The 23,992-nt window shown below is 42.7% G+C and overlaps 1 protein-coding gene across 2 annotated transcripts in view; it reads right to left on the bottom strand.

The window, feature by feature from the left end:
• HPSE (heparanase) overlaps nt 1-22,577 on the bottom strand; it is a 34,321-nt gene extending 11,744 nt beyond the window's left edge. For both annotated transcript variants that reach the window (XM_055312913.1, XM_055312914.1), the window contains exons 1-5: nt 22,294-22,577; nt 9,210-9,355; nt 7,325-7,450; nt 2,445-2,618; nt 306-474 (exon numbers count right to left, since the gene is read on the bottom strand). In XM_055312913.1, the coding sequence (XP_055168888.1) occupies nt 306-474; nt 2,445-2,618; nt 7,325-7,450; nt 9,210-9,355; nt 22,294-22,526 (848 nt within the window). In that variant the 5' untranslated portion in view covers nt 22,527-22,577. The remainder of the gene's footprint in view (nt 1-305; nt 475-2,444; nt 2,619-7,324; nt 7,451-9,209; nt 9,356-22,293) is intronic.
• Nucleotides 22,578-23,992: the final 1,415 nt, after the last annotated feature.

Genomic DNA, 23,992 nt, shown 5'->3' with positions numbered 1-23,992 from the left:
GATCTTTACTTAATCCTCATATGCCCAGTATATATGCACAATATATGCACAGGAATTTTACTTCCTGGAAATGAGCTGGTTGCTGCCTTTGCATCAGGCAAACACAAACTTCCCAATACTGATACAGATTATAACATAGGTTCCCTTGGCCCTCAGATCCTTAGTATTCTGAGCCAGGCAATGTTTCCTCTTTTGGTAAAACATTAGGTAGCAAGTGGCTTAATTACAGGCGGACTATTGAGAATTCTCCACCGGAGATAAATACTATGTTTAAGAAAAGTGGTTCTGCTTCCTCTAGCTCCTACCTCCTTAGCATGGGGACTGTCTTTCCTCGAGGCTGGCCAATATCAGGACCATAGAGATTGGCGGTTTTGAAAGAGGTTTTGCCTAGAAGTTTATGCAGCTTGACAAAATCTTTTCCTAACTGCAATCCATCGATGAAAATACCAGCCTTCTTCCGGAAACTGTTAGGTTCTGAAAGAGAGCAATTCTCAGGGTAATCGCGTACCTAGAAATCTTGTATTCAAAAGCAAATTTAACAGCAGCATCTAAGAGCAAGAAAACATTTCCCAGTCACAAAAACTTAGACTCCAAAGGCAAGAAAAGTAAAACCCCTCTTTATCCTCTTTATGAAGAAGATATTTCCATTAAACACAAATTTAAAGGACATAACAAAAGGGTGAGGGGATATTAAAACAACCTGAAGTTAATGATGGGAATATTAAACTAGTGGATAGTTGGGGAATAGTCTTCATCCAGTACTTAGTACACTGATTTACTTAAAAAGGATGAAAACTTTGGGTGAGAGGTGAAGACATTTAAAAACTGATTTCTACAATGCCATTAAAAGCCTTATTGAGACCGTTTATTCACAAATTATCTGTGCAGGTGAACCTGGATGTAGCCATGCTGAAGACTCAGGAGGGAAGCAGAGAAGTGTTCGATCCACTGCCCACAACACCCTGTATGGGCATTTCCTTGCTCCCTTCTCCTTCTCTCTGGAAAGCAGACCTTTTTCTTGCAAAACGGGGCCCAAGAAAGAGGGGAGACATGATGGTATGGCCTTTTTATCTTACTCTAAAGAACAGAAGGAGTTCGGGATGAGTACAATAGAAAAGGAGGGAGGGAGAGATGTATAGAGATGGGGAAGGATGGGCTCAGATGACTCATTATTCATGTGGTTGCCATTGTTCAAAGTTGTTCAGTGTCTAGCTAAGATATGGTTACCCCTACCTTTATATTGTGTTTTGTGCTTCGACTTGCCAGTTACCCTTAGCAACCTCATCCCAAATCCACCTCTAGACATCATGGAGGTACATACCACTCTAGGCATTTAGCTTATTTCTTTGCTTGCTTTCGTGTTGGTCTGGCTCCCTTCCTCTAGAATGGAACTCTTGAGACTCTTGGTCTCAAGCAGGGACCTTGCTCTGGAGCCAAACTACCTGGGCTCAGATCCCAAATCCTCCGCTTAGCAGCCCAGCATCACACAGCTATTTAACCTTTTTGTGCCTCTTTTGTCATCTGTAAAATGAAGGTCATAATTGTATCCACCCAAGGGTGGTTTATGAAGAGAAAAGAATACTTATTAAATGCTCAGAACAGTGGTTCAGGAATGTAGTGCGTGCCCACCATATAACAACATCCCATTTCCCATTTCACTTTCAGTTCCATTGGCTCACGTGCGGAAAAAGCATTATAAATATGTTGGAATAAATGTGGCTGTAGTTGGAATTTACAAGTTCTTTGCAAAAAAGTGAAGAAGGAAATCATCAGGAGCTTGATCTAGGTAGGATTCTATGCTGGGAACTTCTAGCTTGAGCATATCATGATGATTGGGGTAGAGTCGCTGAGATTAAGTGACAAATTGAGAAACAAAGAAAATAGAATGGCAAAAGGAAAAGTGCCTGCTTTATAGTTTTGCTGAGTCCAGCCTGCCAACCACCCTAGGTTTAAGTGACCCTGAAAATGTCAAGTGAACCCAGGAGCTGTGGAAGTTTCTGGGTCCAACCAGTTGCCTTCAGCTCAAGTGTAACATAAACTAGGATTAACAGGGATCCCTGGGTGGCGCAGCGGTTTGGCGCCTGCCTTTGGCCCAGGGCGCGATCCTGGAGACCCTGGATCGAGTCCCGCGTCGGGCTCCCGGTGCATGGAGCCTGCTGCCTGTGTCTCTGCCTCTCTCTCTCTCTCTCTCTCTCACTGTGTGCCTATCATAAATAAATAAAACAAAAAAAATTTAAAAAAAAAACTAGGATTAACAGTAGGTTCTAGGATCTATAAAGAAGTTTTTTGCCAGAAGCAATTCCAAAAGTTGCATTGTTGACCACTGGTACAAGTGTGCCCAGCCAAAAGTATATCTGCTAATATTAAAAAGAATGTCATAAATAGGAACAACTAATGCCAAAGGGGAGTCCCTTTATGAATGAAATGTTCCTGGGGGTACTTACCATTGCCTAGTTCCCAAGAGATGTTATAATTCTTGGAAGAGCAATAGTCCAGGAGCAACTGAGCGTTAGAACTATTCCACTGCAAATTTGCTGTTCGTAATAAGGCATTTAGACCAAAGATCAAGTCCAATCCTGAGCAATTTGCAAAAGTGTACAGCATATCCACAGAGCTTCCTAAAAGAAAAATGTTGCAATGTAATGGCTGGGTCAGCACCACAATAATGAAGGCCTCCAGATTTGTTCTCCAGTGAATTACTATTTTGGTTGTTAAATTGAAGGAATTACAGTCCTAATGAGTGACTATAATTAAGAGACAAAAAACTGGACAGGCAAATTAAAAAATTAAAAATAGATAGGACTTCATTGCCTTCAGCGGTTAAATCAACTTTCCATGCTGAACCATGTGAAGTACCAGAAGCTTTGGTCTGGCACTCAGGTTTTATTCAAATGACCTCAAGTGAACTCATGCTCAAGCCACACTATCATTAGTCAACATAAGCCACACTCTTCATAATTAAAACATCTCTACTCACAAACTCAGGCACAAAATATTTTGGTAGATTTAACTATATTTAAAACAAGTTTTTGGAAAATTCATGTATATGATTTATTGATTTTAAATAAGTACAATTTGACATTAAAAAATTGACCTATGATTATAGATCTGTGGTTTCCAAACTATGTGCCAAGACATCCTGGCAAGTTTCAAGAAATTCATCACATGGTTGTCAGATTTAGTAAATGAAAATATAGATGACCAATTAAATTTGGACTTCAGATAAATTATTCAGATGAATAATTTTTACTGTATGTCTATGCAACATTTGAGAAATACAGTAAAAAAATTTTAGTTTATCTGAAATTCAAACTTACCCAAGCAACCCTACTCACAGGAGCACTACAGAATCCTTTAGATTTGCAAGGGAAACATCAACTCTGTTGGACATGACAAGAACTATTACTATTAGGTTTTTGGACCTAACAACTTCATAATTGAAAATCTTAGGTATTTCCTTGGGGCTAGGTAAGATAGGAAACAAATTACTGAGTCACTTAAGTGCCATAAAGGTTTGGAAACTTTTGAACTCAGCGTTTCTAACCATTAACTTGTTTAAAATCCCTTCTTGAGAGTGGCAACAACGTCAGTTTGAATATCATCTTGAAGTCAGGTATCATACGCATAGTAAGTCTGTAATTTTCATGCATATTTAGAGTTATTTGTTGAATAGAAATCCACTCGAACTCTCCTAGTTCAAAAAAATCTAAATGAATTACTTGGATCAGCATAGCAGAGAAACCTTAAATTTAATATTGCCGATGAAGCTGAGGTGCAGGGGCATCTAGGTGGCTCATTGGTTGAGCATCTGCCTTCAGATCAGGCCGTGGACCTGGGCTCCTGGGTTAGAGTCCCACATCAGGCAACCTGCTCAACAGGGAGTCTGCTTCTCCCTCTGCCCCTCCCTCCTGCTCCTGCTCTCTCTCTCACTTGCTACCAAAATAAACAAGTAAAATCATTAAAAAACAACAACAAAACAAAACAAAACTGAGTGGCAGAAACATCTCATGCAAGTTGTTTGAGGTGTTTTGAATGTTTGCTGTGTCACCCACTTCCACAGAACTGCTGCCTATCATCAAGGAGTTTTCAGACAACGGAAGTTGAAAAGCCCTCCAGTTCTGTGGCCCAGCATTCAATCAGAACCTGAGCCACAGTTTGAGATGGCACAGAGCCTTGGGATTGTTGAGTTCTCCCCAAACCTACACCCTCATTTTTCCATGAGGAAATTGACACCCAAGGAAATGAAGTGCTTTGCCCAATACTGCATAGCTATTTGGTGGCAGTGTCATTACTAGAGCCTGTTGTAAAAGGGTGACTCGACTGTCTTAATCACAGCTCCCCATTAGACATATATATATATTGCAAAATCATGCTGTGGAAAGTTTCCTGGATCAGGAATCCTAAAACCTGAGCTCCAGAACCCACTCTCCCACTTATAGACTCTATGATTGAGGTGACTCCTTTACCCTGCATGAGCCTCTGCTACAGATGCACAGCCCTGGAATTAGCACTATCATGTGCCTATTCACAAAACTGAGGTTGAAATGACAGATGTGAAAACCCTTTGTAAATCATATAGTAAACCTTTACTTTATTGTTACTACCTAGTCTTTCTATGGCATTTTCAAAAAAGTTTGCATTTCAGAGTAATTATTCAACTCATGCTTTACTCTTTGTCTATTTCATTTTTCCAAATGCACTTGGAATTTATATAGCTTACAGTTGTATTATATGCTTCCTACAATGTAATAATAATATCTCCTAGAATAAGAGCTGTATAATACTAGATTAGAATCCACTCTTAAAAAACCCACTCAGCCTACTTTCTCCTCAAAATAAGAACAATAGGAAAACTCATAGCTAATTTTCCAATTCCCAATCATTACCCCATCTCTCACCTCTTATTTTACAAGAGAGTGGAAAGATCCGTGGGACAAAGATAATCTAAATGACACACTGAAAACTGACATTGACTCTTGCCCTGGTGTTATATCATGTCTGTTTACATAAGTGTGTCCAGTTCCAGTGTGGAAATGGGTGATGGAGGTGGAGCAGTCAGGTGATGATGAAGAGAGGTGGAGAAGGAGAGCAAAGAATTAGCCCATTAAGTCAAGTTATTTTAATAAGGAAGTTCTTTCTGCAGTCACACCCAGAATTATATCTGTAACATTGCTTCCTTTTCCTGCCTAAACAGGCTTATAGAGTTTGTAGTCTCATGACAAACGTTTTTGTCATCTTCTACTTAAGTGAAACCCACCGTCCAATGGGTCCTGTAATTAGAAAACTTAACTGTATCTTCTAGGACATCTGTTTTAAGGGTGTAGGCCACTGACTAAGCAATTACCTGTCCTTGCCACAGTAGACTTTTGCAATCTCTTCCACTGGACAATGTCAGCCCAAGTTACTCAGGCATTGCCAACCTCAGTCAGCAGTGCAAAGCGATGTGTGGAAACACTTATAGGCTTCTGAAACACTTACCACTATAATGAGTTGATGCCAGACGGAACACCATCCATTCCTGTCTATATGTTTCTAAGACATGTACATTCAAACAAAACATTTCAAACCAGGAGTCAAACATTTCAAAATACATATAAACTATCCATATTTGTTCAATATTTTAGCCAAACAGGTGGCTGCAGTTATAATTAGACCTAGTTACATAGTTAGTGAAGGAACTTCCTTCTGGTGTAGGAACTAGGAAGGTCCTAGTCCCAGAGGCAGGGAAAGATAGTGGAAACCTACCATCTTGATTCCAGAAGGATTGTGTGAGGTAGGAAACTGGTATAAACTGACAGAATGTTTAACATGATACAAAATAAAGTAGAAGTCAATAGATTACCTAATAACATGGAGTCTTCTCTTCGCAGACCTAGATCATAATGATTTATTATAGGTGAGATCTTACTACTATGGGTCTCTTGTACTCCTGTCACTCCTTTCATGGGATCTGAGACAGCCCTGTGTTATGCCAAATTCCATTCCACCATAGATCATGTTATTAAAGTGTCAGAGTAGTTCCCCCACCCCCTTTAAAATGCAATAAATAATTTAGAGGATTGCCTTTATCTATTAACATGCAAACTATTTTCTGATTTCTTATGTGTCATATCTTTTCTATACCTTATAAATAAAAAAATATAAAGATAAAAATCCATGGGATACATTGAACTCCAGAGAACATACAGTAAAATCTTACAAAGATAAATAATCTACTTCCAATAATGTATTCTTGGAAATGCTGAGTGACCTAAATTAACTACAAGATCATTTATTTTCCAAAAATCCAAGAAAAGAGCGTTGTAGAGTAGGTTATTTCCTTAGCTGAGATCTGGGGCAACATCATCCCTTAGCTGGGTATAAAATATCAACTTTCATGGGCAGCCCTGGTGGCGCAGTGGTTTGGTGCTGCCAGCAGCCTGGGGTGTGATCCTGGAGACCAGGGATCAAGTCCCATATCGGGCTCCCTGCATGGAGCCTGCTTCTCCCTCTGTCTGTGTCTCTGCCCCTCTCTCTGTGTCTATGAATAAATAAATAAAATCTTTAAAAAAATAAAATACCAACTTTCAGATAAAAATATTTTTCATAGTTAAATAAAGATTGCCTGTTTCAGTCATTTTAAAGCTCTGCACGGCAATATCCTCCCATATTGAAGACTGGATAACTGTATCAATGAGTGGAAATAAATTCCTGGTTAGTCTAGCTAGTTCTACGTTTGCAAAGCCTGAGAGGAAAGAAAAACAGAGAGCTGCTTGATGGCCAGCACTGTCTGTTATGACTCAGGCTTCCACTCCCTAATGGTACAACTCATAATAGTGGTTGCTTCTGGGAGGAGAGATGGAATAGATGACGAAGTGTGGATGGTTTTCACAACTTACACTTTTTTTTTCCTAAAGATTTATTTGTATTTTTGAGGAATCTGTCCACCCAGTGTGGAGCTTGAATTTTCAACCCGAGATCACAAGGTGCAGGCTCTACTGACTGAGCTGTTCAGGTGCCCCCACTATTTACTCTTCATACTCTTGTACTTTACTTTCACACTGGAAATGTATCTGTGTCTTCCCTGACTTCCTAGTTCTCCAGAGCAGTAAAGGTCATCATTAGCTCATGAATGAATGATTTCTAGATTTCACTTCATGGCTAGTAGGCAAAGTCAGGTGAAGTAAAGAAATGGGGTTCACAATTTCCCATTAACTCTTGATACCATTTGAGTATTATGCAGCTTTACACAACTGCCGTAGGGCGTACATGATTCAAGCCCAAGTTCAAGCTCTCCATGTATTTTGGGGGCTGGGACACCTGCAGAGTGCCTTTCATCTCTTACTTGAGTAAGTGCTGTTCTTGAACTTTTTCTGATACTGTTCTTGGAGCAGCAGTTTTTCCTGGAATGGCCATTCCAATTGTAACCTCTTCTCTACATCAGAAGGGATGGATCCAGATTTGCAAATATCTGCAAGTGGAAGAAATAGTTTAGAGAATGTATTTTCACAGTGATAAGGTTCAAATCCCACACATTTATTTCATTACCTATCTATGTGACTAAAGCAGGATAATTACATTTCTGGTTTTTAGGTACAAGACTGGAGGAAGATACATTCTGTTACACACGTCAAATTTGCTGGCTAACCAATCACCACACAAAAAAACAACCAACGGGCAGGTTTCCTAAGAAACAGTGGGCATACCCTGGATACAAGATACACTGGGCATAACTACAAGTTATTTAACAATTCAGAAGGCTCCTCAGAAACTTAAAATTGCTAGAGAATCCCAATGAAGAAGACATAGTTCAATTCTCTTAAGATTCATTTTCAAAATACATAAAATTTGTTTCACTGGCCTCTATCCGCTTTGTGATGATTTTCTCTTGCCATAATGGTAGGATAGGAAATATTGACTTTTTTTCCCCCTTCAAGTATGGTATCCTCAAAGCTTCTGAGACCACAACATGTGCACTTGGAAAAAGCAACCACTATGCTGTCAGGCAGACTGTGCTTCTTTATCACAAGGCAGCAGAGCTGCTGAGGGCTGGCCGCCAGGGCTGGCTGACCCGCCAACAACTTCCTTTCTGGAAAGCTGCTCATTCTGGCTTTCTGGCAGCTCATGTCTCATCCATCCCTGTGCTCACAAAGGATGCTTCAGAGGCTTTGACACCCCCCGCCCCTTACCACATACACACACAGGATGAGGAAAATCGATGAGCAAAGGAGAATTTCCTGTCTGAACTTAAGAGATCTTTCAAACACATGTGACTGAGGGAATGGATAAGTCTGAACATATATTATTCCAATATATTATTTTAAGAGAATTCTCCTGCTTTTTTTCAATGTTTTTCTAGTTACTCTTTTATCAATTTTGGCCCAATTACTGATTAAGTGTTCTAGACACTTTCTAACTGAAGAAAATAGAAGGAAAATATTTCATAATATATGAAATAATTAATTATTCACTAATATATACATTATACATACATTATTATAATTCAACTATATATACCATATTTTTAATAATTGTTACAATAATTATTTAACTGCCATTTGAGGTCTGTATAGTACTTCTGAAAGACACAGGACAAATCCTTGTGGTTCCCTCTAAGGCAGGTTTCTCAGGGGAGCCAACAGACCTCGAAATATCAGAATCACCCGAGGAGCTTGCTAAACTCATAATCTAAGGTTGGAATGGAGAATCCAAACATTCAAACTCACCCAGGTGGCTACTGAATAGTCAATAAAGTTTGACAATCACTGCCCAATAAATCAAGTCTTAAAATCCATTCTGAGATACAGAGCATATGTCTACACCCTCTTGTTATACCTTTCATCCACATGCTATTTTCAGAATAAATGGATTTCAATCTACTGCTTGTATCTTCATTTGGAAATACCCTTTTTAGTTTGACACATTTCTGCCCACACATTCCCCACTAAGCAGCTGTGTCCTTCAGCTACAATCATTGTTCTATTTACAGGACAATTAACTCTCAGTTATGCCCAGCACAATTTTTTTTTTTGCAAGGTCCCACATTCATGAAAACAAGAGGAGGAGGAAAGCTGCCCACTGTTTCCTCCTTTTATGCCAGTGCCTGCATTGGTCAGCTGAGAGCTCTTGATTTCTCATTAATTGTTAGATGTCAGCAATGACACTTCTGACAATGCTCAAGAGTAACTCAAGGGAATTAAAACATATCATGAATCTTTAAAAGGCTTCACCCTGCTTGACTTGAGACTGCCAGTAACTTCTCTCTTCAAAGGTTGGTTCTTTTTGGGGATCAAAAATTAGAAAGTCCGTCTTGGTGCCACCAAATCGCAGGTATGCAGGAGACAAACCTCTGGCCAGGGTACGAAGCTTTGGTGAACTGTTAGAAGACAAATGAGAAATTAAAATTATTTTTTTCCCAAGACAATCCAGTCAAACATGCTTACTCTCTTCTCTTTCACTGGGCCTATTTCTTAATATGTAGCTGTAAGGCCTTGGAGGGAGAAGTCTTATTGCTATAATGGAGAAATCTCAATCTGCCTCTTTTTAATTGAAGATCACACTCCTAGGCACCTACAGGCAACTTGGAGCTCTGACTCTGGCAAGAACTTATATTTTATTTTATTTTTATTTTATTTTTTTTAAGAACTTATATTTTAACTTGATAGGTAGGATAGTGTTCAGTGCTTTCAAAACATTCATAACCTTTTATGGTTGATGAAGGAAAAGAGGTTAAGAGAGTGGAAACTCTAGGAAAGATGACTGTGTTTCTTTGAAAAATAGATTGTCTTCAAAAACTTATATTCTTAGAGCACCTGGGTGCTCATTCATTTAAACATTGGACTCTTGATTTCCACTCCAGTCATGATCTTGGGGCTTGGGTCAGCCCCACATCAGGCTCCACGCTCAGTGGGGAGTCTGCTGCTTGGGATTCTCTCCCTCTGCCTCTCCCCCCACTCATACTCACATTATCTCTAAAATAAATAATAAATCTTTTTTGAAAACTTGAAAAAAGGTTTATGTTCTCAGAGAAGTTCATAAGTGAGTTAGAAGTCTTTCTCTGCTCCCTAACTCTGGCTTTCAAAGAACACACCATCCTTCTAAATTTAAGTCAAATGGATTAGAATTAGATAAGATTCTAATTCCTATCATTAACAACTCTAGTCTGAGCAATTCTAAATGCATATCTCATCAAGTCAAACATGCTCCTGATAGGTGACTAGTATGTGCTCAGAATGGCACCAAATGCTCTAGAATGGAATTAGAATGATTTATAAACCCTTCCTTCAGAAGGATGAAGATGTCATGGATATTTAAGTGAACAAAACTAAGATAACAGAAGACACAGGTAGTAGGAAACTATACATTTCTGAAGTCTCACACATGTGATTCTGGCCACACTACTCTCCAAATTCTCTTAAAACACATAAAACCAATGCTGTGCAGTTCCTTGGAATGGTCCAATTACTTAGCTTACATGTGGGTTCTTTCAAATTGGAAAATCATTCCAGGAGGACAAATTAGCAATACCTTCTAACATCCTAGGAATTAGAGACCTGACCTAAAGTATCTAAAATTTTAAGATAGTGCTTAACTATATATATGACTCAGGACGCCTGGGTGGCTCAGTGGTTGAGCCGTCATCTGCCTTTGGCTCAGGGCATGATCCTGGGCTCCTGGGATTGAGTCCCACACCAGGCCCTCTCCTCAGGGAGTCTGCTTCTCCCTCTGCCTATGTCTCTGCCTCTCTCTGTGTGTCTCTCATGAATAAATAAAATCTTAAAAAAATCTCTATATACCACCGTGTAAGATGTTGGAAAGATGTCTTTATTTATGCCTAGGAAAGAGGACTTAAAAGATGGAAATAGACCAAAGATAAGTCTCCTGCATTAAAAACTTCAGCAATTCCTCCTTGCCATTTTTGTTTGTTTGTTTGTAACTTGAGAGCTTCTTATTGTACTACCTTGGCATTTTTGCCTTCATGATCCTCTTCTTCCATAAAAAAAACATATTTAAAATTATATTTCATGATGATATTTCTAAAAAGACAAACATGTTAGAGGAGGCTGGGTATCTCAGTCGGCTGTCTAACTCTTGGTTTCAGCTCAGGTCACGATCTTGCGGTCATGGGATCGAGCTCCAAGTCAGGCTCTGCGCTTAGCAGGGAGTCTGCTTCAGGTTCTCTCTCCCTCTCCCTCCTGCTCTCTCTCTTTCTCTTTTTAAATAAATAAATATTAATATTAATTAATTTAATATCAACATTAATATTAATAAAATTAATTAATTTAAATAATTAAATATTAGTATTATTTAATGTTAATTAATTTAATAATAATTTAATATTATCTATTAAAACATCTTCTTTGACCTAAAGGTTAATTTACTTTGGATCTTAGAAGAAGTTGGAATATTTTCATGGTCCCCTAAGTGTGTTACAGGTCCTAGGATGAGGAAATGCAGCACAGAGTGAGGCTTCAAAAATAGTATCAGGCTGGGTTCAGTGCTGGCTGAAACACACAATGGCACCAAAGAACTCCAGGAAGGATGGCTTCTGCCATGAAATCCTTAACAACTACCAGACGATAAATGCTAATAACCTTGACTAAGTCAGGATTCAGATGAAAGCCATTTCCACTTTGCTACAAACCCAAACAAAAATAAGCTGTAGGGAAAGGAAGAGAGCACTTTGTTTGATGGGCACAGAGTTTCAGGTTGGGAAGATAAGAAAGTTCGAAGATGGGTGATGGCGACGGTTGTACAGCAGTGTGGGTGTACTTAATGCCACTGAGCTACACATTTTAAAAGGTTCAATGGCAAGTTTTATTTTTTGTAAATTTTACCATAATTTTAAAAACTGCAGACATAGTGTGATTTCAACAATGAAAATAATATATATAGAAGGTTAAATATGTATAGTGATGGATGGTAGACTCTTTTCTGTATTTTATAAGCGTTCCATAAAAAGCATATGACATTTTAAGCTACACAAGGTGGTTTTGTGTATATGTTTCTAGTTTTTAAGGGTAAGTGAGGAAACCAAAATTTAGTGAAGGGAGACGTAGCCATCCATTAATCAATAAATATTCCTGGCAGACCCGTTCTGCCAGGTATTGTACTAGTGGCTGGGGATACAATAGCAAAAAAGACAGACAAAGCTCCTGTTCTCATATAATTTACAGTTCTGCATAAATACTTGTTTTTGGTTTAAAGATTTACTTATTTATTTTGGTTAAAGATTTATTTATTTATTTATTTATTTATTTATTTATTTATTTATTTTAGAGAGAGAGTGTGCGTGTGCATGAGCATGTGAGTAAGTGGGTTCGGGGGGTAACGTGGAGTGGGGGAGAGGGAGAGGGAGAGAGAAAGAATCCCACGATGAACAGAGAGGCCGACGAAGGACTCCATCCCACAACCCTGAGATCATGATCTGAGACCAAATTTAGAGTAGGGAGCTCAACCAACTGTGCCACCCAGGTGCCCCAATTGCATACATATCTATTTAAACAAGTCAATAGGCAATTCCAAAACAGTGCTATGAGAATATACAAAGGGGATCCTAACCCAGACTTTGGGCTGGGCGGTAGGGTGTGGTTAGAGGCTTTTGGGGGCACTAGCTTCATTGTTAGACATTCAAAAGGAATAAATCTTATCCAGATAAAAGATAGTGAGGTGGGATTGAAGGAATTGTTCTAGGTGGAGGGAAATGTCTGCAAAGACCAGAGGTAGAAGACATTATGGCACCACTGAAGAGCCAACAGGTGTGGTTAGAGCCTACAGATTGGGGGCAGGGAATTGCAAGGGGAGGTCGGACCACAGAGGCAAATAGGGCCACCATGGAGGGACTGTGGGCCCCCGTGTCCTGGAATCCAACTTTACATGAGAGCAATATAGAGCTCTGGAAGGCTTTAAAGCAGTGGAATGGTCTCACCAGACGTCTGTTTTAAAAAAGAATCTCAGGCTGCAGTGTAAATAACTGAATAGAGGGACAAAGACTGTGGTCATGTTAACATAAAAAGAAAGTGATGGGGGCGCCTGGGTGGTTAAATGTCTGCTTTTCAGCTCAGGTCATGATCCCAAGGCCCTGGGATGAAGCCCCACATCAGGTTCCCTGCTCAGTGGGGAGCCTGCTTCTCCCCGTCTCTGCCTCCCTCCCCTCCTCCTTCCCTGTCTCTCATGAATAAATAAAATCTTTTAAATAAATAAAACCCAATGCTATGGCTCCTGCCAAGTAAAGAAAATCACATGTTTCAAAAGTATTGGTATTAAAGACCTTTTTGTTTGTCTCTTTTGTAAGGGAACATTTTCTTGTTTTGATAATACAATATTAATGCCCTCTGACAAAAACCAGATTTTAAACAGCTACAAAACATGTCATAAAACAAAATTGATCAGAGGTATGCTATTCCTATCATATACAGGAAGAAGGGGGGATATACCACCACCACAGTGACATGGAAATTAAAAAAAAAAAAAAAAACACATAAAAGCAGCTGCAGACATTCCACTTCCAGAGCAATTTGTTAGGGGAAAGAAAAGTCTGCAGGTATTATTTTACCTTCGGTGTAAAAATAAGCTGCTTATCTCTGACATGAAAGCAGAGGTGTGCTGGAGCCAGCTTGTACCAGCTCCTATCAGCTGTGAGAGCCAGTTGTCATATTTTGAGAACAAGTTATTTAAACTGTTGGCAGTTTGAAATCAGCCACAGTGGGAGTATTTATACCACAGAAATAAAAACAACAACAACAACAACAACAAAACCCAAAAACCCATAAATCAGTTTCCTGTCCTCTCCAAGAGTCAATTGTTAAACATTTCCTAGAACATGGGGCATGAATTCAAGCCACAGGTAGGACCATTCAGAAGATAATGTGACATGAAAGCAGGCCGGAGGTCTGAGGAACATCAAACATTTAAGAAAGCTAGAGAAAGAGGTGAAGAAGTGTTAAAGAGGTGAGGGAACCCCCAGAAACAGAAGCGACATAGACCTGAAAGGATGAGAAAGAGTTTCCGTTGTCAACCTTGCCAACTGTTTCCAAGAGATTCCAGTCCTTTGCTAGGGCTGCAGAATCAAAGTACCACAGACTGGTGCCTTACACACAGAAATTTACTCTTTTATGGAGGTTTGGAGGTGGAGGCCAGAAATCTGAAATCCAGGTGTGGGCATGGTCATGCTCCCTCTGAAGCTACGGGGGGAAGGATCCGTTTGGGGCTCTCCTCCAGCTTCTGGTGGTTCCCTGCTGCCGTGGGACTCTAGTCTCCACACAGCCTTCTCTCCCTCTCCCTCTCTGGAGGCCTATCTGTCCCCAGATTTCTTCTTTTTGTAAGGACATCAGTCAGAATGGATTAGGGCCCCCTCCATTCCACTACAACTAGTTCTTAGCTAATTATACTGGAATGGCACTATTTCTAAACAAGGTTACGTGCTGAGGTATGACTTCACGTGCTGGGTTAAGACTTCAAGTGTATGAATGGTGGGGGAATACACAGAAATTCAACCCATGAGAGACACCAAATAAGACATGGATGGAAAGGTGTTCATTGGATTTTGCAATACAAGGTCACGGGTGTAGAGGTGCCTGGGTGGCTTAACTGATTAAGCATCTGCCTTTGTGGAACATCTGGGTGGCTCAGCAGTTGAGTGTCTGCCTTTGGCTCAGGGTGTGATCCCAGGGTCTGGGGATCGAGTCCCACATTGGGCTCCCTGCGAGGAGCCTGCTTCTCCCTCTGCCTATGTCTCTGCCTTCTCTCTGTGTCTCTCATGAATAAATAAATAAAATCTTAAAAAAAAAAAAAAGCATCTGCCTTCGGCTCAGGTCATGACCCCCGAGTCCTGGGATCAAGTCCTGAATCTGGCTCCCTGCTCAGTGGGGAGTCTGCTTCTCCCTCTATCCTTCCTCTCATTCATGCACGCACTCTCTCTCTTTCTCTCTGTCTCAAATAAATAAAATATTTTTATTTAAAAAAAGGTCACTGATGATGTTGGAGAGATTGCTTTTATGACACAGTGATAGGGACTTTGTGAGGGTGGAACAAGGACGGAGTGGGCAGTAAGGAAGGCCACCAAGGGGAGAAGAGAGCAAGGGCAGATCCCCTGGCACATGTGCAGAGTGGGGTTTGAGACAGGATAGCCTTGAGGATGTTTCCACACTGTGAAGGAGGACCGAGTCATGGGGAGAGGTTAAAGACAAGGGAGAGAAGAGATGACTAGGGAGCAAGAGGGGACAGAGAGGAAGAAGCAGTGGCCTGAGGAGAGAGAAGGAAAGAAAGCTACATGTGGCTGTGGTATGTGCACAGGCTTGGTGGCAAGAAGAAAAGGAAGTTCTTATCCAAGGACTTCGTTTTCTTTGGGAAATAGAAATGTAGTCATATGCTAAGAGTGTGGAAGTGGAGATGGGATCGGGTTTGAAGGAAGTGGAGAATGAGAAGGGCAGGGAATGAAGTGAGGGGTAGCACCAAGTAAGTCTGGAGACCAAGAATTTCTAGTGCAACCCCATGTGGCTGAGCCATTCCCCTCCACCCTAAAAGCGTATAGCCCAGCTATTCGGTGTGGCCAGCAAGACAGGAAGCAGAGGCAAATACATAAAACAGGCGTATTAATATGCACTATAATTCATAATTAGGTAATATTTTTTGTTCCCAGACTTTATGTCCACTTTATAGATCCCAAAGAAGGAAACTAAACTGAGCTGGATTTGGGTTTAGCAATAAGAACAACAGGGCCAGAGTGTGGGGATGTCATCCCAAGAACTATTCATGTGGGAAACCAAGAAAAGAAGCCCAAGTGAGCCATGGAAGAAACAGAGACAGAACAAGGCTGTTTGGTGGAGGAACTTAACAAATGGTTGTGGTGGGGGACACTTGGGTGGCTCAATGGTCAAGTGTCAGCCTTTGGCTCAGGTTGTGATCCGGGGTCCTGGGGTTGAGTCCTGTATTAGGCTTCCTGCAGGGAGCCTGCTTCTCCCTCTGCCTATGTCTCTGCCTCTCTCTGTGAATAAATAAATAAAATCTTAAAAAACAAAACAAATGGTTGTGGTGGACCCACAGAGTGAAAGGTTAACAGGGTAAGGTATGTAGTCCAAGAACAGGAGATCTTCTTTCTTTTTTCTTTTTCTTTTTTAAAATTTATTTATTTATTCACGTGGGAGAGAGAGAGAGAGAGGCAGAGACACAGGCAGAGGGAGAAGCAGGCTCCATTCAGAAGCCCCATGCGGGACTCGATCCCAGAACTCCAGGATCACAACCTGAGCCAAAGGCAGACGCTCAACTGCTGAGCCACCTGGGCATCCCCAGGAGATTTTCATTTAGGATTTCGATGTTAAAAGATTCTTAGTGATGAAAAGAGTCAAGGTGTGGCCATGCCATTAGGTGGCTGAAATGGGGTGAAGCAGGGTGTGCAGGTAAACTGGCTCCCTAAAAATAAGTGCCCTGCTTTTTAGCATTTGCCAATTTCCATGGTGTAAACACTCACCAGGCTGATTTCAAGGTGGCAGTGTCATGTCAGTGAATGTGGAATTGGGAAGGGATGCACATCTTTCATAAGGTGATGCAAGCCAGCTCCAATAGAACATTGAGAAAAGAGGATTATAATGTGTGGATATGAAGTCGTTAAGAGACACTTGATTCAGGAGGACCTGAAGATATCTAGGATGATGGTGGGACATGAGAGTAGAGAAAAAAAAGTGTGAGGTCAACGCTGATTTTTAATCAGTAAGGAGAAGTGAGTGAGAGCAAAGCCCACACGGAGACAGTGAACCTCACACTGGAGTCCTGACAGTCATCTCCAGCATGCAGTGGGTTCATGCAAATTCAGTAGTTTAGACACTTTGTATAAGTTATTTCACTCAATCCCAAACAACTCAATGAGATAGGTTATTATCCTCTTTTTACAGACAAGGAACCTGAACAAAAGGAAGCTATTGCTCAAAGTCACAAGCCGGCAGGGGTGTGAACTACATTCATACTGGTGGGTGATCACGTAGAAGTTGTGCTGGTGGATCGGAAAGGTGCTGCAGATTGCATAATGCGCAGCTTCTACTCCAAAGGGCTACCTCAGGGAGGCAGCCACGTCTGCTTCAGCACTAGGATCTTTAAAGAAGAGCCAAGTTTTAGCTAGGGCAGGAATATTTTGTGAGGAAGACATAGCAGGGTTGCCATGCAAAGGGCTCCAGGGAGCACAATGAAAGGTCTGGGAGGGAAAGGAACAGAGGAGCACGTCATCAGAGAGACAGTGCTTCTCCAGGCGTCAGAAAATGTGAGTCTATGGCTTGTAACTGTTCTGCGTTCTGTTTCTCTGGCTAGGGTTAAGTCTCTCAGCAACAGGCACATAGAGGGCCTGTGGTTATTTGCAATATTGGCTTTCAAAATGTGCATTTGACGTTGATCATAAGTGATTTTCTGAATATGAAAAGCAATTTTGTCCATGAAGATGCAGAGATCAGATTATCAAAAGTCATTATTAATAACTATCTAATGAGTTGGCAAAAAGGAATGAACGTTGTTGAAAAAAAATAAGCAAACCCTTATAAAAAGCAAGCACGACTGCACGATTACTGCTGTTGCTGTTCAGCACTGCTATGTCTGCTCTGGAGTAGTTGGGGTCTCTAGCACTGACCCGATGCTCCATTTTTTTTTTTTACCTTGTATTACAGAACTGTGTGTGTGTGTGTGTGTGTGTGCATGTGTGCGTGTATGTGTATGTGTCTTGTTTGAAGTGTGGACTTCACTGCCCAGAAGGTAACCATTAGCCACATGTGGCTGGGACTTGAAATGTGGCTAGTGTGAATTGAGATATATTATGGGTATGAAATATACACCAGATTTTGAAGATGTAGTTTGAAAAAGAATGTAAAATATCTCATTAATATTTTTATATTGATTACATGTTGACATGCCAATACTTTGATATTTTGTGTTAAATAAAATATATTTTAAAAATTAACTTCACTTTTTAAACTTTTTTTTTTTATATAGAGAGTGAGTATGAGCAGAGGATAGGGGGCAGAGGGAGACGGAGAGATAAAAATCTTAATTAAGCAGGCTCCGCGCCCAGTGGGGAGCCCAACATGGGGCCCCATCTCAAGTCCCTGCCTGAGCCAAAATGAAGAGAGCTTTGGGGTAAATACCCAGTAGTGCAATTGCTGGGTATAAGGTAGCTCTATTTTTTACTCTTTGAGGAAGCTGGGAAATGAACAAAGGTTGCGACATGAAATGAAAAGACAAAGGTTGTGTAAGGGGCAGTGTGGGTGGGGGGTTGGGGTTACTGGGTGACGGGCACTGAGGAGGGCACTTGATGGGATGGGCCCTGGGTGTTATAGTATATGTTGGCAAATCGAACTTCAATTAAAAAAAATGAAGAGAGCTTAACTGACTGAGCCACTCGGGTGGTTTTACCTTTTTTTTTAACATGGCTACTAGAAAATTGTAAGTTGCATATGTAGTTTGCTTATGAAGCTCACATTGTATTTCTACTGAGCAGTGGTCTTGACGCTCCCATCTGTGAGGACAAGTGCCTTTTTAGAGCTTGCACATAGTCAGGCTTAGAAAGTTTTTGATTGGGTTGTTGATTAGTTACCTTTGGGAAGAAGGCAAACTGAAAAGATGCTCCTTTCCAATTCTAGAGTGTTCTATCACTGGCATTTTAAGTTCTGTGTACTCTATGTTCTCTAATTGCAAATATGAAAAAAGAAAAACCACATCTGTTTGCATCATGGGAAACCAGAACCATGCCATCGGATTCAATTCACTTGGGCTTCTGTTGAAGCGCCTCAGAAGACTGGACCCTGATTCTCCTACTCTCAGGTCAGTGCTTCTTTTCATTACATCAATCTTCTCGATTTGTTTCTGGACAATCTTTTTCCTCTATACCCTACTCTACTGCCTTGAAAAAATATAAACTGCTTTTAAGAAACAAAACAGATGAACATAGAGGAAAGGAAGGAAAACTAAAACAAGATGAAAATAGAGAGGGAGGCAAACTGTTAGAGATGCTGACCTCTAGGAAGATAACTGAGGGTTGCTGGAGAGGCAGCAAGTGGGGGACGGGGTAACCGGGTGATGGGCATTCATGAGGGCTCGTGGTTACTGAGCACTGGATGTTATATGCAACTGATGAATCACTGAATTCTACCCTCAAAACTAATAATGCACTATATGTTAACTGAATTAAATTTAAATAATTAAAATATAAATATATACATATACATGTACACATACACAATACACATATATACACACATATGCTGCAGACTTTATTTTTGTGCACTCTTGTCCCTGCAATTAGTATCTGGGCTCAGACTCTGCTCCTTCATGAACAGCTGATTGACTAGGGGTCATTTCTTGAGTCTCCCTAAACTTCAATTCCTTTATTTCATAGAAATGGAGATACAGGGCACCTGGGTGGCTCAGTGGTTGAACGTCTGCCTTTGGCTCAGGTCCTGGGATCGCGTCCTGCATCAGGCTCCCTGCTTTTTTCTCTGCCTGTGTTTCTGCCTCTCTTTGTGTGTATCTCATGAATAAATAAATAAAACCTTTTTTAAAAAATGGAGATAATAATAGTCCTGTCCTCATAGTCTTGTAGTGAGGACCAAATGGATCAATACCTGGAAGATGCTACAAACAGGGCGTGACAAGCCAAAGGCTCACTTAGTACCAGCTATTTCTATTACCCTCTTCTTTTTCTCCCTCTCCTTCAGCTTTTATCTGCTCAGCTCTTGCCACCTTTGCCCGAGCATCTTCACTTTTGAGGAACTGTACAAGAATAACACCCACCTCACAGGTATTAAGCTTAGTGTTGCCATCTGAGATGGCCAGGTCACTTGGGGCACAGTGCTAACCATCCTGGAGAGATGGACTCTCAGACCCTAATTCAGAAGCTAGGTCTTAGCGGACAGTGAGAGGGAGCTCCTATTGGAACTTCAGTCTTGTAAGTGGCAGCTGGGAATAGTACGAAGTGGTTGCAGATGCCCCTGCTGAGCAGGCCTTAAAGACAGCCTCTGCCCAGGGAGTGGACTGGAGTGGGTGGGAGCCAGCCCTGAAGAAAAGCCCATATGAACACTGAGTTTTGTAAATCAAAGAAATAATTTTATCTATTGCATACTACACTCTTGGTTTTCATTATCATCCTCCAGCCTTTAACCAAGAGGTGGGGACCAGCCAGGCAGAAAGAGTGCTATGGGAAATGAAGAGACAAAGGTATCACCCTTGCTGAATTGCAGACCAGAAGTTCTGTGTGTGTTGGGGGCAAAGAGATGAGGACGGTGCTAGTCAATTGGTTAGCTTGACTGCAGGGCATCAGGCCTGGATCCCAAAAGTTGTGCTGTAGGTTTTTGTTTTTTTTTTTAAGTTTCTTCCTGAAACTTTATTTTTTTTTACTTATTACTTATTTATTTATTTTTCTAAAAATTTATTTATTTATTCATGAGAGACACAGAGAGAGGCAGAGACATAGGCAGAAGGAGAAGCAGGCTCCTTGCGGGGAGCCTGCTGTGGACTCGATCCCAGGACTCTGGGATCACACCTTAAGCCAAAGGCAGACGCTCAACCACTGAGCCAACCAGGCGCCCCACTGTAGGTTTTCTTCTTTTGGATCTGTTTCTCCAGGAAATATCCCCAGATGCCCTTTCTTGGGGAAGGGTGGGATGCACAGTAGTTGCAGTGGCAGAAGAGGACCTGAGTTCTCACATTTTACTAAGTGGTTCAGTTAGTGCTTCTGTGTTCAACAAGGCACCTCACATCTTCTCTTCCCCTCTCAGCCTCCCACCCCACCTCTGAAGCAAGGCCTGGGGTCCTCAGATATGGAGCCCATAGTTCAGTGTTTCTCCAGAATAATCTTTCTGTCTCCCACCCACCTGCTATGTGGTATCAGCTTTCTATCCCCAAGAGGAAAGGGCAAAAAAGTGGGGATTCCTCTCCACCAGGAAATTCTCCCTCTCCTGCCACAGGGAAAGATGGAGGTTAACTATGATCAAAAGAAACACTCAGACTACTGGTGAATGGTTGGCAAATACTCCTTATTTTCCAGGAAGAAGCAATGAGTTTAAATTTTAAACACTTTGTGTCAAACACTGTGCTACCTACTTATTTACTACCATGAAATCCTCATAATGGTCCTACAAAAAGGCTTTAGAAGGTTCTATTCTACAGGTACAGGAATCGAGGCTTGGAGTTGCCAAGCAACCTGTACCAACCAAGCCACCCATCTTCGGTAGAAGTTGGGAATGAAGCCAGTGTGGTCTGACTGCCAGTCTCTTCACCATTAGGCTATTAACCTGCTTTTCTTTACAGAATAACTGATCAAAATTAGCAATGGCAGCTGAAAGCATGGGCACAGGCAGGACAGCATCTAGGTGTTTGGGAATGAGAAGATTCCCAGCTGTTTGGACTGGTTGAGGTGTGGCCCTCCCTGGAGACTCTCATGACCTAGATGAGTGACCTAGATGACCTGGGACTGTCCCTGAAGTTCCCTGTCCTGGGATCAGCCTGCATTCATGGGGCAAAAGCCAGCGAACAAGCACCAGTTTGTCTCTCTCAGGTGAGAAAAAAAAATTATGGCTGATTTTGCATCGGTAAAAATATCTTCCGGAAAAAATAATCTTTTTATTAAGACTCTGTAAGTCACTGCAATAGTTTCCTAAATCTCACTTATTTAATATTTAGATTAAAAAAATAGTATAACACTGGAAATCTCTACATTGTGCCTAAAACTACTCCTTAAAAGTTTATTCTAGGGACACCTGGGTGGCTCAGCGGTTGAGCATCTGCCTTTGGCTCAGGTGGTGAGATCGAGTCCTGCATTGCGCTCCCTGCAGAGAGCCTGCTTCTCCCTCTGCCTGTGTCTGTCTCTGGGAATAAATAAATAAAATCTTTTAAAAATACAAGTTTATTCTAAAATACATAAAAGTATAGTTTATACACACACACTTATTTTCCTTTGAGACCTTTTCCATCTGACTTTTTAATTTTTTTTTTTTTTAAACCTTCCTAACAGTTTAGGAGAGGGAAGCCTGGTCCACAATCTTACCTGCCCTACACTGTGCTGCAGACTCAAGGGCTCACAGCCTCCAGGTGCACTTGCCTGGGGGCCCTCCTCCAGGCGGGTTTCTGGGGCAGGTGGGAAGTTTCTTTTCCAAATTTCCCCGTGATATTGGCCCTTAGTTGGCGCTCAGGCAACACTTGCTGAATGAACGGAGGCGCGAAAGAGCGGTCTGGGGGGCAGCTGCCCCGGAGAGCGAGGGAGGCGGCGAAGCAGGGAGGGAGAGAGGCAGGGCCAGAGGGAGAGACGGCTCCCGGGTGGATGTCCGGAAGGCCGGCGCTTACCCCAGGATGGTGAGGAACCGCGGGTCCGTGGCCAGGTTGGCGTCGATGGTGAAGGACAGGAACGCGGGGCTCACCAGGTGCACCGGCCGCTCGGTGGAGAAGTCCAGCTCCACGGAGTCCTCGGCCTGCGCGGGTCCCGCCAGGGCGCCCGGGGAGAAGGGGCCGAGCGGCCCCAGGAGCAGCAGCAGCAGCGGCGGCGGCGGCGGCAGCCCGGCCTTGCAGCGCCCCAGCATCGCGGGCCACCTGGCCGGCCCGCCCGAGCCGCCTCGCCGCGGGGGCCCGGAGCTCGCGCCGCCTCCCCGCCCGCCGCCGCGCGCTTTTCTCCCCGCGCCTCACCCCTCCCACTGCGGCCCTGCCGCCCTCCCTCCGCCCCTCCCCCGCTCGCTCCCACTTCCTTGCACGCTTTCCCCGCGGGACCGGTCACACCCACTTACGAAATCACCCGCACGCACTCGAAGGGTGCGGACCTGGCCCGGAGCCGAGCGCCCGGGAGCCGGGCACCGCGAGCGCCCGCGGGCATCCCGACCCGGGGCACCTTTCCCGCCGGAGGCCTCGTCCAGGTGGCGCCAGGTCCTCTGACCCTCGACGGAAACTTCCAGCTGGGCATTCGTTGCTGCCCATCCCGCCTTACCTGGCTCATAAACACTTGCTTGTCCCTTGATTGACCGTGTGTCCCCGGACCGGAGAGCTGCGTCCTAGGCGTCTCACCTTCACCTGAGGAGTCGGACGGGGCGTTGGCCTGCGGACGGCTGGAAAGAGATGGGCCGTCAAAAATCCCTACCAGCTTCTCCTGAAAACAGCACTTGGTAGAGTCTTAAAGTATCAGATATCCAGCGCCTGAAACTCAAGCCTGAGCTCGGGGCGTGACTGTCTCTTGAATTTGGAGCTTTTGCCAAATTTCCCCTCTGTAAATTTATCTTTAGCTGTTGGGCAAACTCCTTCACTTTTCCCTCGATGCCTTACATGGGTATAGAATTGTGACTAGCAGGATGCACTTAGGGCTTACTCTATGCCTGATGCCCTAAGAGATGCTTTACTTGCATTCTCTCTCATTTGCACGTCTCTGCCAAGTGTGCATTGTGCTCGGTTTACACATGAGGACCCAGGCTCTAAGACATTAATATGTCCAAGTGTTTCAGTTGGGATGTGAAGACAGTTACACAACCCTGCGCAGATGGCAGCCTGTCTCAGCTGAAATAGAACTTCCTCAAAGAAGCTGTGCCTGAAACGCCAGGCAGCTGAAAATCCCCATGACACACCCTCACTGCATCCTGAACTGGCTAGAACTTAGCACGTTTGCTGGTATTGTGACTGTTGCTCCCACGTTGACCTCGTCTGCTGGATTTAAACTCCATGAAAGCGGAGGTGGGCTTCATCTTGTCTGGTGCACTCACTAAAGCTCATGGCATCGTGCTTGGCACCTACTGACCATCCAATAAATATTTGTTCAGTGAACAAATGACACCAGAACCCTTAGAATTTTCTACTGAGGGGGCCCCTGGGTGGTTCAGCGGTGGGGTGCCTGCCTTCGGCCCAGGGCGTGATCCTGGAGTCCCGGGATGGAGTCCCACATTGGGCTCCCTGCATGGAGCCTGCTTCTCCCTCTGCCCGTGTCTCTGCCTCTCTCTCTCTCTCTCACACACACACACCTTCTGTCTCTCTCTCTCTCTGTGTGTGTCTCTGTGTCTCTCATGAATAA

Source organism: Nyctereutes procyonoides, unplaced genomic scaffold (assembly GCF_905146905.1).
Source record: "Nyctereutes procyonoides isolate TBG_1078 unplaced genomic scaffold, NYPRO_anot_genome, whole genome shotgun sequence".
Lineage (NCBI taxonomy): Eukaryota > Metazoa > Chordata > Mammalia > Carnivora > Canidae > Nyctereutes > Nyctereutes procyonoides.
Note: the sequence above shows the minus strand (reverse complement) of the source record. Positions and strands in the feature narration are given on the sequence as shown.